At 40.8% G+C, this 12,803-nt stretch overlaps 2 protein-coding genes across 3 annotated transcripts in view; one reads left to right on the forward strand and one right to left on the reverse strand.

The window, feature by feature from the left end:
* Nucleotides 1-8,092: 8,092 nt before the first annotated feature.
* The window catches only part of LOC148100712 (uncharacterized), a 42,294-nt gene continuing 37,583 nt past the window's right edge, over nt 8,093-12,803 (reverse strand). The window contains exon 25 of the mRNA XM_087848530.1: nt 8,093-9,904. Within this exon, the coding sequence (XP_087704656.1) occupies nt 9,635-9,904 (270 nt within the window). The 3' untranslated portion in view covers nt 8,093-9,634. The remainder of the gene's footprint in view (nt 9,905-12,803) is intronic.
* Nucleotides 10,221-11,664, forward strand: LOC148100713 (uncharacterized). Of its 2 annotated transcripts, none has more exons than XM_087847863.1 (2): nt 10,221-10,329; nt 11,100-11,664. In XM_087847863.1, the coding sequence occupies exons 1-2, from the start codon at nt 10,287-10,289 to the stop codon at nt 11,651-11,653; spliced, it is 597 nt and encodes a 198-aa protein (XP_087703989.1). In that variant the 5' UTR covers nt 10,221-10,286; the 3' UTR covers nt 11,654-11,664. The 2 variants fall into 2 exon arrangements, with proteins under 2 accessions (XP_087703989.1, XP_087703988.1); XM_087847862.1 differs by having other exon boundaries at nt 10,221-11,017; nt 11,100-11,153.

A 12,803-nucleotide genomic window follows, 5' to 3' on the forward strand; every position in this document is an offset into this window, starting at 1 on the left:
TGATGCTAGCAGTCAAGCTAACTCTGCAGGTGATGCTAGCCCTGGGAGTCTCCTGGACGTGAGTACTGGAATGGTCCATAACATGGATGTTATTCAAATACTCGACGGAATCAGAAATGACTTTTCCACAAAACTTGATGTGGTCCTGTCAGCGATCCAAGATGTTAAAAGAGACGTGCAGGACTTTTCGGTGCGCATGGATGGGGCAGAGATGCGCATTAGCAGCGTGGAGGACGCCGTTAACTCAGAGAAAGGCAAGACAGATGCGCTAGTTAAACAAGTGGCTCTCCTCACAAACAAACTCGAGGACCTCGAAAATCGCTCTCGTCATTCCAACCTACGACTAGTTAAAGTACCGGAGAAAATAGAAGGAAATGACGCGGTGGCTTTCCTAGAGAAGTGGCTCCTCGAAGCGCTGGGACCAGCAACTTTCCCGAGACAACCTCTCATCGAAAGAGCTCACCGGTTGCCCGGCCGGACGCAACCCAACCGACCACCCTCACCGAGAGTCCTCATCGTGAAGTTTTTAAACTTCCAAGACAAGGTTCGGGTGATGCGGGCGGCTATGGCCAAAGGGAAAGTTATTTGCGGGGGTCAAGAGGTCATGTTCTTCCCGGATCTTTCTACAGATCTCCACCGACGGAGGAGGGGCTTCGACCGGGTGAAACAGCAGTTCAGGGCGATGAACGTACGTTACGGATTAATTTACCCGGCGAAGCTACGAGTGTCATCTGGTGGACATACGCATGTCTTTGAGACCCCAGCAGATGCGGAAAAGTTCATCCGAGGTTTGCAGAATACAGAGGACTAACAGATTATCTAATGGGAACTGCCGAATCCTTCACTATCTGCCCATAACAACTGTAGTTTGAAATTGTTGGATTTAATGGTCAATATCACTCATCCTTACTGTTGAATTTTTGGGGGAGAGTATTTTTCTTTTTTGTGTTTAATTTGGTTTACCGTTCCTTCATTCTCCTCAGTTGTATTGGGCATTTTATTTATCCCTTATAGATAACTAGCCACGCCCACTCGTTGATTGGGCTTTCATTTGTGTCTTGGAGTGCTGGTTGTTCGACATACAGTCGGCTCTCCGGGATGAGAGTTATGCTACAAGAAAGTTTGTAATGATCATTGTATACATACTTGTTCATGTAGGATATACATTTTTGTCAGGAGACGCAATTGTCCAGGTGGTTTGGTTTTGTTTGACCATAATGTCAGCTCGGTTTGGTCTAGCTGCTCCCTTGTTTACATTGGATCAGCGTGTGCACTTAACTGCACCCCAAGGTCAGGGGGAGGGCGGGGAAGGGCAAGGGGCTGTCCGGTTCAGGTTGACAGCTAAGGGGGTTCATTTATGGCAGATTTTGTGTTATTTGTTTGTGTTTTTGTATTTTTCACAACGTGTTGCTTTTTACTGGTTTACTCCCAGCACAACAGTTAGAGATACTGAAAGGTTTACCAACAACCAAATGAAGATACTATGTTGCACAATCTGTTGTATTAATAAGAATAGATGACTTCATATAAGAATTTTAAATTTACTTTTTGGAATGTGAGAGGAATGGTAAAAGTGGTTAAACTAAAACAGGTTATTACCAGGCTTAAACAACTTGAGTCATCAATAGCGTTTATCCAAGAGACCCATTTACTCAGAGAGGATCTGGTGAAAGTACGTAGGAGATGGCCAGGCAAAGTGCTAGCATCCTGTTGCCCTTCGCACGCGAGAGGGGTTATGGTGTTAATTCATAATTCAGTGCCTTTCCAACTAAATAACACTATTTATGATAAAGCTGGCAGATTTTTGGTGGTTCAAGGAACTCTCTTGAAAGAGAATTTCAATTTAGTTAATGTTTATGGCCCTAATGATGATAACCCTTCCTTTTTTGAGAATTTATTTCTATTGATAGCTACCCTTCCTGGTAGGATAATATTGGCAGGTGACTTAAATTGTACTCTGGACCCGAAGCTTGACCACTCATCAGGGATAGACACTTCACACTCTCAAACAAGAAAAAAAATACAACAATATTTGAAAGATTTGAACCTCTGTGATCCATGGAGAATTCAAAACCCCAATAAAAGGGAATTCTCATGCTATTCAGCAGTATTTAAATCCCACTCCCGAATAGATTATTTTTTAATTTCCTCATCTTTGCTACTCAATATAACTAAGTGTATATATGACAGCATTGTGTTGTCAGATCATGCCCCAACCTCACTATTTTATGAGGTGGAACAAGTGAATAGCCGCTCAAACAAGTGGCGCTTGCACCCTAAATGGATACATGATTCTGACTTTATGAAATTTGTAGGAGAACACATTGATCTCTACTTCTCAATTAATACAATTCAAACAACTGCAGCCGTTAGGTGGAAAGCTTTTAAAGCATATATTAGAGGACAAATGATAAGTTTCACCAGCTCTAAATTTAACAAATTCAAACAGACAATGAACGAATTAGACAATAAAATTAGAGAATTAGAGAGAGAAGTTAACATAGATGATTCAACACAGAAAAAACAGGAATTATTGACCCTTAAAGCTAAATACGAGGAGCTGTCTATGCTTAAAGCTGAAGATGGTTTAATAAGATTGAAACAGACGTTTTATGATCAGGGTGAAAAGCCAGGTAGACTACTAGCTTGGCAGATAAAGAAACTTGAATCTGACAGAGCCATTAATATAATTAGGAACGATCAAGGGGAATTATCTACAGATCCCACAGAAATTAATAACACCTTTGTCTCGTATTATAAAACCCTATAAACAGCCCACTGGACCTGGTAAGCCAAAATACTTTCTTGGATAGATTGATCTTTCCCTGTATTTCTGAGGATATGAAAAATGAATTGGAGAGAGAAATAAATTTCAATGACGTTTCTGATGCCATTACGAACATGAGAGGTGGTAAGGCTTCGGGTCCTGACGGGCTTCCGATAGATATTTACAAGCTATTTAAAGCAAAATTAATTCCCCCATTATTAGATGTTTATTTGGAATCCTATGAAACAGGTCGCCTCCCTGCTACATTTCGTAGTGCCCTGATCACTCTCATTCTAAAACCGAGCAAAGCGCCAGCCGAAAGCGGTTCTTACAGACCCATATCGCTGTTAAATTCTGACTCCAAAATCATAGCTAAGGCTCTGGCTATGAGGCTGGAGAGGGCTCTTCCAGCCATTATACACGGAGATCAAAATGGTTTCGTTCAAAATCGCCAGGGGTTCCACAACGTGAGGAGAGTTCTCAATATAATCCACGAATGTGAAGAGTCACCTGATACTGCAATACTATCACTCGACGCGGAGAAGGCGTTCGATCGAGTTGAATGGCCCTATCTAATTGAGGTGCTTAAGCGTTTTGGATTTGGTGATCACTTCCGCCGATGGATTGAAATTTTACTTGCTGATTCGGTTGCAATGGTTTCTACCAATAATCTCATCTCTAGTCCTTTTGAGCTATCTCGAGGCACCAGGCAAGGGTCTCCGATTTCACCTCTGCTTTTTGTACTAGCCATGGAACCTTTAGCAATAGCAATTAGATCACATCCCTCGATCCATGGTATTAAAATCGGGGAGATGCTACACAAAATTGCAATGTACGCTGACGATACTATTGTGTTTCTATCACACCTTGCAGAATCAATACCATCTCTCCTGAAGCTATTCGATCAATTTAGCAGTTTCTCTGGGTTCAAAGTGAACGAAGAAAAATCATCCATTATGTTTTTAAATATGAACGAGAGGTTGAAACCAGTTGTATCCCACCCATTTGTGAATGCCGCAGAGGGATTTAAATATTTAGGCATCAGAGTAACCCCAACGATAAGCAATCTTAGTTCAGCCAATTATGAGCCCTTGGTGGTAGGGTTGTCGGATGAGATCACTTGATTAATATCATTGCCTCTTTCTTTACTGGGAAGAATAAACATAGTAAAGATGACTATATTACCTAAATTCCTATATATCTTTCAGTCAATTCCACTGGCCCCTCCTCCTTCTTTTTTTTCCAAGACCAGAAAGCTTCTTTCTAATTTCATCTGGAACAATAGGAAGCCAAGACTCAGACTCTCCCTCTTGTATTTACCATATGATAGGGGAGGACTGCAGTTTCCAAATTTAAAATGGTACTATTGGGCTGCTCAGCTGAGGACAACTATGTTTTGGTTTTCAAACGATATCTCCCTTCCCTGGTTAGCAACTGAAAGAATGTCCTCAAAGGGTCTGTCGTTAAATAGCTATTTATACTCAGCACCCTTTAAAACTTTAAAGAAAATTACTACTAATCCCTTTGTAAAAAACACTGTTGTTGTTTGGCATGAAGTACAAAAAATGTTGAATGACTCTCCTGGGTTGTCCTGTTTCTCCCCAATTTGGGGTAATGAACTCTTTGCCCCGGCTAAGAATGACATGGGCTTTAAAGCTTGGCTGAACAAGGGCATTGCGAAACTACAGGACATATATGAGGAATATTCTCTAATGTCATTCAGTGAATTAAGGGCAAAGTTTGATTTACCGCAGAAACACTTTTTTAAGTATCTACAACTTAAAAGTTTTATTCTGGCACACTTAAACAATTCAGTGCACCAACCCCCACTCTCCATCCTAGAAACTCATGTTACAAAAAACTGTGAGTGAATAAGACAACTAGATAATGAATAATGTCTGACTTGCTGTTGGGAATATACTGTGTAACCTATATTATGATTTATTTTATTTTTTTTAAATTGTATTTCTTTATTTATATGGTTTGCTATCTTAATTTATTTAACTATGCATTTATTTGGAATATTTTAGGATTAACACTTCAATTATCGTTATTACTATTAATATTATTATTATTATTATTATTAATATTATTATTAGTGTTGTTGTTATTATTATTTTAATGACTGCCATACGTTCATTTTATGTTGGTGTTGATACTGTTGAAAAAACAAATAAACATACGTTTTAAAAAAAAAAAAAAAAAAAAAAAAAAAAGAATCAGCAATGTCATCAGCCATGTTTTTATCCATTAATTATCCAAACTTTAAATTTTTTTCTTGTTCTAAGAATTTGTTTTGGTGATTAAGTAAAGGTGTTTTATCATTTTACCTTTGAAGTAAGATCTTGGTTTTGATCAAAATATTTATTGAATTAATAATGCATTATGTACATTATGGTGTAACGGTGAGGTAGAAGATCAGAATATTTATTCAGAAATAAATATAGTAACATAAATCAAAAGTAATCTACATAACTTCACCTAAAGTGGCTAAAATGAAATACTGATGATTCAGAATCATAACATGATGTCACTGGCCTTAATTACTGATTCATTGATGTGTGCAGCTGATTTGAATTTGTTAAATACTGTTAGGTGACTATATCTATATTCAAACTGTACATATTTTTTAATTTGCATTTTTAAAATGTACCAACCCTCAGGACTATTCTCTGCCATCAAGTAAAATATCAGATTTTAAATTCTAGTGTATTGAGTATTGCACTGTGCCTGTTTGCAGTAAAATGTGTGTGAATGATGAGCTGATAATACACCTACCTGAGCTTCCCAAAACAAGATATCAAACATGGTTTAGAAATTAAACATAACTCTACTTTTCCTCAGTTCTCCTTCCTCTTCTTTGAACCTGTTTTCAAGCTTTTCTAGAAGAAAAGTCTTTTATTATATCAGTACAAGAAATATGATGACCACTCAGCGTCTCCTGTGTGTAAGACTGCTTTCTTCCATTTGTGCAACATCTCTAAAGTTAGAAATATCCTGTCTCAGAGAGACGCTGAAAAACTAGTTCATGCATTTATTACTTCCAGGCTGGACGACTGTAATTCATTATTATCAGGAAGTCCTAAAAACTCCCTGAAAAGCCTTCAGCTAATCCAAAATGCTGCAGCAAGAGTCCTGACAGGGACTAGAAAGAGAGAGCAGATTTCTCCTGTTTTGGCTTCCCTTCATTGGCTTCCTGTTAAATCCAGAATTCAAAATCCTGCTCCTCACATACAAGGTCTTAAATAATCAGGCCCCATCTTATCTTAATGACCTTGTAGTACCATATCACCCTATTAGAGCACTTCGCTCTCGCTCTGCAGGCCTACTTGTTGTTCCTAGAGTATTTAAAAGTAGAATGGGAGGCAGAGCCTTCAGTTTTCAGGCCCCTCTTCTGTGGAACCAGATTCCAGTTTGGATTCGGGAGACAGACACTATCTCTACTTTCAAGATTAGGCTTCAAACTTTCCTTTTTGCTAAAGCATATAGTTAGGGCTGGACCAGGTGACCCTGAATCCTCCCTTAGTTATGCTGCAATAGACGTAGGCTGCTGGGGGATTCCCATGATGCATTGAGTTTTTCCTTTCCAGTCACCTTTCTCACTCACTATGTGTTAATAGACCTCTCTGCATTGAATCATATCTGTTATTAACCTCTGTCTCTCTTCCACAGCATGTCTTTATCCTGTCTTCCTTCTCTCACCCCAACCAATCACAGCAGATGGCCCCGCCCCTCCCTCAGCCTGGTTCTGCCGGAGGTTTCTTCCTGTTAAAAGGGAGTTTTTCCTTCCCACTGTCGCCAAAGTGCTTGGTCATAGGGGTTCATATGATTGTTGGGTTTTTCTCTGTATCTATTATTGTGCGATCTACTGTACATTATGAAGCGCCTTGAGGCGACTTTTGTTGTGATTTGGCGCTATATAAATAAAATTGAATTGAATTGAATTGATGGAAGATATCAAGTAGTTATTTATTTATTCGAGCTTGGAACTCTGTTATGTGGATACAATGGAGTCATAATTGCTTTGGGGAATTCTGGAAGGGTCTCCATCTCTGTAGCCAGTGCATTTCCATCAATATCAGCCTCTTCTAAAAGGTGAGTTTGGCTTTGAGAAGTTAACACTGGTCCCTACTTGTCTGTGCATCAAGTTGACCAAAGTTTAAAGGCATCCCAAAATTGCTTCCAACTTCCCTTATAGGGACCAAAATATTACCAAAGTATTAAAAAATGCCACATCCAGCCTCTCAGCAGATTGCCCTTCGCATCGAGGGACAATTTCGAGGATCTCTGCAAGGCCATATCAGATCAACCGGGGCTCTCCCCTGAGGAGCAACCAACTGTTGCTGGTTCTGGGGTGGCTGCATGGAAGGCAGAGGATCAGCCCTCCACTTTTGCCTAGCAGCCTGGGATGGGGCACAGAGGTGGCTGCATCGCAAATCAATATAGGGGGAAGCGTGGCTGCTGGACATTATTGTCCTGGAGCAATTTTCAGAGGGGCTCCTGGAAGGAACAGCAGATTTGGTCAGATGTCACCGGCCAGCAAATTTGGAGGTGGCAGTGGCTCTGGCTGAGGACCACCAGGCAGCTAGAGGCCCTGGGGGAAAGTCAGCCAGTCCCTGCCCCAAGGAGGAGGCTTCTCGGCTTTGTCCCAGCCACACTAACAATTGCAGAACGCCAGCTGCGATCTAATAGCCAGCCCACTGGGGGCTGCACAGGCTTTGGGGCAGGAGTTCCGTGTTACCTGGGCTTCAATGATCAACCCTGGTCTGGGAGAAATGTACAGCGTTCCAATGAGAGGGAATACACCAGGCTATGGCTGGTGACCAGGGTCTGCATGTAGAATCTTCGTGCTGCTGGATTAAAATGGAGGTGATGGAGTCGACGCTGGATCAGCCTTTGTAGAGCTGAACGCTCCAGAAAGGCTGGAGTTTAAATGAACGAACGAACCAGAAAACAAGGGTAAAAAGGAGTCTTTAATAGCAATTAAACCATATAAAAATTTCTATGTACAAGTAAAAATATAAGGACACATTTAGGAACAGTTTGAGTTTCTTCCTTAGACGAATAAAGTCCTCAGAGTCAGGAAACATCCAGTTCTGTGTAAATAAAGCCGTCCGATCCCGGTCTGACATTTCTGATGTTTGTAATGTTTCTTATTGACTGCTTCCATCATTTCATTCATTTAACTATTCCTCATTCTTACTGTTATTTATGTGTTGATCTTTCTCATTTTGTGATATTTCAGTTTTACTGACTGATGCTGATAATCAAAATGATCCTGTAGGAAAATAAAGACTGACCTGAACATCTCATCTCTTAAAATACAAAAGCACAGTAATCATCTTACTGAGTGATCTTCATTGTACATTGTTTCATTGTTTTTAGGCTGCTTCATTCCAGCAAAAGTTTCAACGTGCGTATAAACATGAAAGACGTGTCTTTACAGATTTTAAAATTTTAAAAAATGAACGAGTTTTTGACAGTAAATAGTTAATAGACACAAATGTTGCTCCCTGATGTATCCGAAAAAATATTTAATTGATAAAGAACAATTGTATTTATGTGGCTATATTTAGTAGAAAGCCAATATAAAATGTTTAGTGACGTGCTTAAAAGGGAATTTAAAAAAAACAAAACACAAAACAATGATTAAAGCAGGACATTAAAGATTAAAAAGTATAAAATTCTCCAGTTTATCTTCAAAGCAGTCGTCAAAACTTCTTAAAATGTGAGAAACATGGCAGTAATAGATCCAGGTCATGATGTTCCTCAGTAACTTCTAACCTTGGAAACTTTTCTCATTCAGGCTTCACTCCAAACCAGACTGAGCATCGACCACAAGAACAAAAGACAGAAGATAACAGAGTTCATATGGTGTTAATGTAAAATTATTCTGGAAGACTTTTCTTTATGTGGCACATTTATACTGTGATATGGATTTATCGTCTTCAACAAAATGAGAATCATAAAGCTGTTCATGATATTTTTGTATGTAATTATACATATAATGCTCATTTTCAGGTTAATATTTTTAATTCTGGACTGTACTCGAGTAGCTTTGTCTGAGTCACAGTTCAAAATCATCCTCATTTGTCTTATACTTGGTTTGGTTGTAGCTCCTCATCCTCTCTGAAACAAGCTTCTTTTTTCACTCCTCTCCCTTTAAGGCAACTTTGTTCTTATTGGCTGTTCCCCACAAACAGAAGGTTTGAGGGACAAGTGGGTGGAGCTTCTGTGATAAGGGCCAGAATTGGAGATCACCAATATTAGGATATCCCCCCTCAATGACATCACACATTACACAAGTTTAAAAAAAAAAACATAAACCTGAGTGTTTGTCTCACAGTGAATATCTGTAAACATGATGATCTCATTATCGTAAAAGTGTATAAATGAAAGCAAAGAAAAGCACAACAAATGCAGTCTTTTTACAAACTGTGCTGCTAGAAACAAACAGAATGTGTTTCTATGAAAGAAGGAAATGAAATCACTGTCAGATCATTTCTACACGTTTAAACCTGAAATAATTCTGCAGAAAATAAAAACATAACAGAAAATTAAAAAGAAAAAGTTAAAATACAATGACAAGATTAAATATTAAAATAAAAAAATGCTTCAAAAATCTTGATCTCATCCTCATGTTTGCATCAACCTGAGAACACACATAAACACACACACACACACACACACACACACACACACACACACACACACACAGTAATTTTCAAATAGATGTTATTTCCTGTATTTTAACCTCAAATCTGCTCCTACATTATAAACTCTCCCTCATGTCAGAGTCAATTGGACAGTCAGTCAGACTCTCTGCTACTTTCCATACTACAATCATGTAGTGCACTGAAAAGAAATTCAGAAGCTACAAATCTGCACCAGATCATTCCTGTTAATTTTCTTTAAAACCTTCGTGGTCACCTCCACAGACTTTTCTGTGTAGATCTGCACCATCAGGTCCACCAGGTCACAGGTGCTGGCCTTCTCCAGTCGGCTCTTTGGGATGGGTTGGAGCTCCACCAAAACATCACGGTCCTGCAGGAACCACTTGAACTTTTCAAGTTCCTCCTTTTTCAGATCTTCCAACATTCCCAAAAGCTTCTGTCTGTCTGATTGGACTGTTAATGCCTGAGAACAAATGAGGAGATATAATTTGATATCAATCAGTTATCCAAAAATAAAATCATGCATAACAACCATCAGTAGTAATACAATGGCACTTTTTTTGCCCCCCCCCCCCCCCCCCCCCCCCCCCCCCGTTTGGTCGGATTCGTGCGTATGCGCATGCGCGTTCAGGGGTGCTCGGCGCATGCGCGTTCAGGTGTGAAAACACACCCTCTGGGCGGTAACGACTCCTCCTAGTGGGATGGCTTAGGTTATATAGGTATAAAAGTGATCCTTTCACATTCTAAGACCATCACCGCCACGGCCTAAGGAGCACACACACATCGCGCTAAGGACCCCACCGACTCATTGACCTAAGGAGCACAGAATACCATCTGTATCAACCATGACACCCAGCCAGGACATCGCCCATGCCACAGGCGTTCTAGGTATGTCTACAGGAGTATGCAGCCGGGGTCCTCAACGTAAAAAGCAACGCAGTGAAAACGCCGTAGATGGGACTGTATTTAAGTTAGAATATCGCGGCGCTGAAGGGTATGTGTATACCCTTAAATATACCGAAGGGACAGTTGTGCTTGGTGTAGATTGTGGCGAGGGATTGTTTTGGGGGGAACCCCAAAGCATCTCTACCAAAAACTGGAAGCTCTTCCGGACCGTAGTGTGTGCGGACCTGGACAATGTGGGCTTCCCAGAGGTGCTGTATGTTTCCCAGTGGAACAGTGCATCAGGCCCTGAGCTTTACAGGGTTGAGGCTGATCGTTTCAATCGCAGCCCTGAAGACTTTATTTTTCTCAGTGTATGTGATGACAGGGATAGTCTTATTGCTTCCAGAGGGCTTGAAAACTGGAGGTTAAATCCTTACCCTCTAAACCTTGAAGAGCGCACAAGATGGTTTAAGGACTTGTTTTTTATACAGTGGTGCGACTGGAGAGGTTTGTCGCGTCTGTTTAGCCAGATTGACGACGCGATCAAGAGGGACAGACTCAACACTGCGTACGAGAGTATTAGAAAACGCCTTGTTTTTGACGATCTGGCGAGTTGTCCGAAGACTGGTTTGCCTGCTACCCTGTGCAAACCTAAAATCATAAGGCCTTCCGACAACTAAACAATAAACTGGTAGGTTTAATGTGCGGGGTGTGTGTGGGGTTGCGTGTGTATCTATGTGACAAATTAAGAGCTTGTGGTTTTCATTTTACAGAGAATGACACGCCGTCGTGGGACCTGTCAGAGTCACCATCAATAGGGCTGCTAATCCCGACCCCCCAGACTCCACCACCCTCACCATCATGCTCGCAGGACCCCCTCATATCAGACCTGTGGGAGGAAACTGTAATCGACATCAAACTCGCAACTCTCCACCTGTTGATGTTGGCGCTGAATGAGTTTCTACAAGAGACATGTTACGGATGCCAAACAGGCCACCCCAGTCAGGTGCAACACAGCTGCTTGCAGGAATTGTCTGAGTATTTCTTCGACACCTACTATGACGATGTGATGATAAGGCTCAAGACTGACCGATTCATCCCAGCCATCCGGCTGTTTGTACGCTCAAACACCACAGATGGGACTGGAACACAAATCCGCAGAGTTGCAGAACACCTCATGTGTGAACTGAGATCAGAGCGAAATATAGTATGCGCCATTAATGACAACATTGTGGACCTGCTAGAAGCAAGTACTTGCGCCCGACGTGTTAAACCTGCCATGCTCCGCATGATTGGAAACTACTGGGGTGGGAGACACCTGGTTTAATGTGTGGTGTTCAAGTATCCATCGTCTGTGATTGTGTCTGTGTGAAAATTAAATAAAAAGACGTGTTAACACTAACTTCTTAGTCATTTGTGGTTTGCACAGTCATGGAAAGCACATTGCATAAAATATATCATGATCCAGCCCATCCTGCGGGGTTGGCCAGTTTAAATAAGCTACGTATAGCGGCAGGGGAGGCATCAGGTGTAACACCTCCAATATCTCAGGTCAAACATTATTTAGAACAAGACGACACTTACACACTCCATAAACCTGTGAGGATCCATTTCCCCAGAAATAGAGTATTGGTGACAGGGATCGACAAACAGTTTCAAGCCGATCTGGTTGACATGTGTGAATATGTGGCAGATAATGATAATGTGAGATATCTGCTAACATGTATAGATGTATTCTCAAAATACGCATGGGTTAGATGCCTAACAAACAAGACAGCGAATGTTGTATCAGCTGCTTTTGAGGATATACTTAGTGAGGGTAGGATCCCTGTGAAACTACAAACAGATGAAGGCAAAGAGTTTTATAATACAACCTTTAAACAGCTAATGAAGCGATATAATATCAAGCATTTCTCAACAGCTAGCGAGGTTAAATGCAGTATTGTCGAGAGATTCAATCGTAGCTTCAAGGGTAGAATGTGGAAGTACTTAACATCAGCCAACTCCCGGAGATATGTAGATGTCATACCAGATCTCACACAAGCATATAACAATGCTTATCACAGATCTATCCAAATGGCTCCGGCAGAGGTGAATAAGGATAATGAGAAGTTGGTCTTTAACGCGCTGTACAAAACGAGGCCTCAGAGGGAACTGCGCTTTAAATTTAATATTGGCGACACTGTACGAATATCAAAACTGAGAGGAAAGTTTCGAAAAGGATACGAGCAGACCTACACCGATGAGATTTTCACAGTCAAGGAACGTATAGGGAGACAGCCCCCAGTGTACAGACTAGCGGATCTAGCAGGAGAGGTATTGAAAGGGTCATTTTATGAGCCTGAGATACAACGTGTGGTTGTTGATGAAAACAAAACATTTAAAATTGAAAACATATTGGCTAGAAAAAAAGTGGGTCGGAAAAAGCATGTGCTAGTGAAATGGCTAGGATGGCCCGACAGCTTTAATTCGTGGAT

Source organism: Neolamprologus brichardi, chromosome 11 (genome assembly GCF_056152115.1).
Source record: "Neolamprologus brichardi isolate AB-2024 chromosome 11, ASM5615211v1, whole genome shotgun sequence".
Taxonomy (NCBI): Eukaryota; Metazoa; Chordata; class Actinopteri; order Cichliformes; family Cichlidae; genus Neolamprologus; species Neolamprologus brichardi.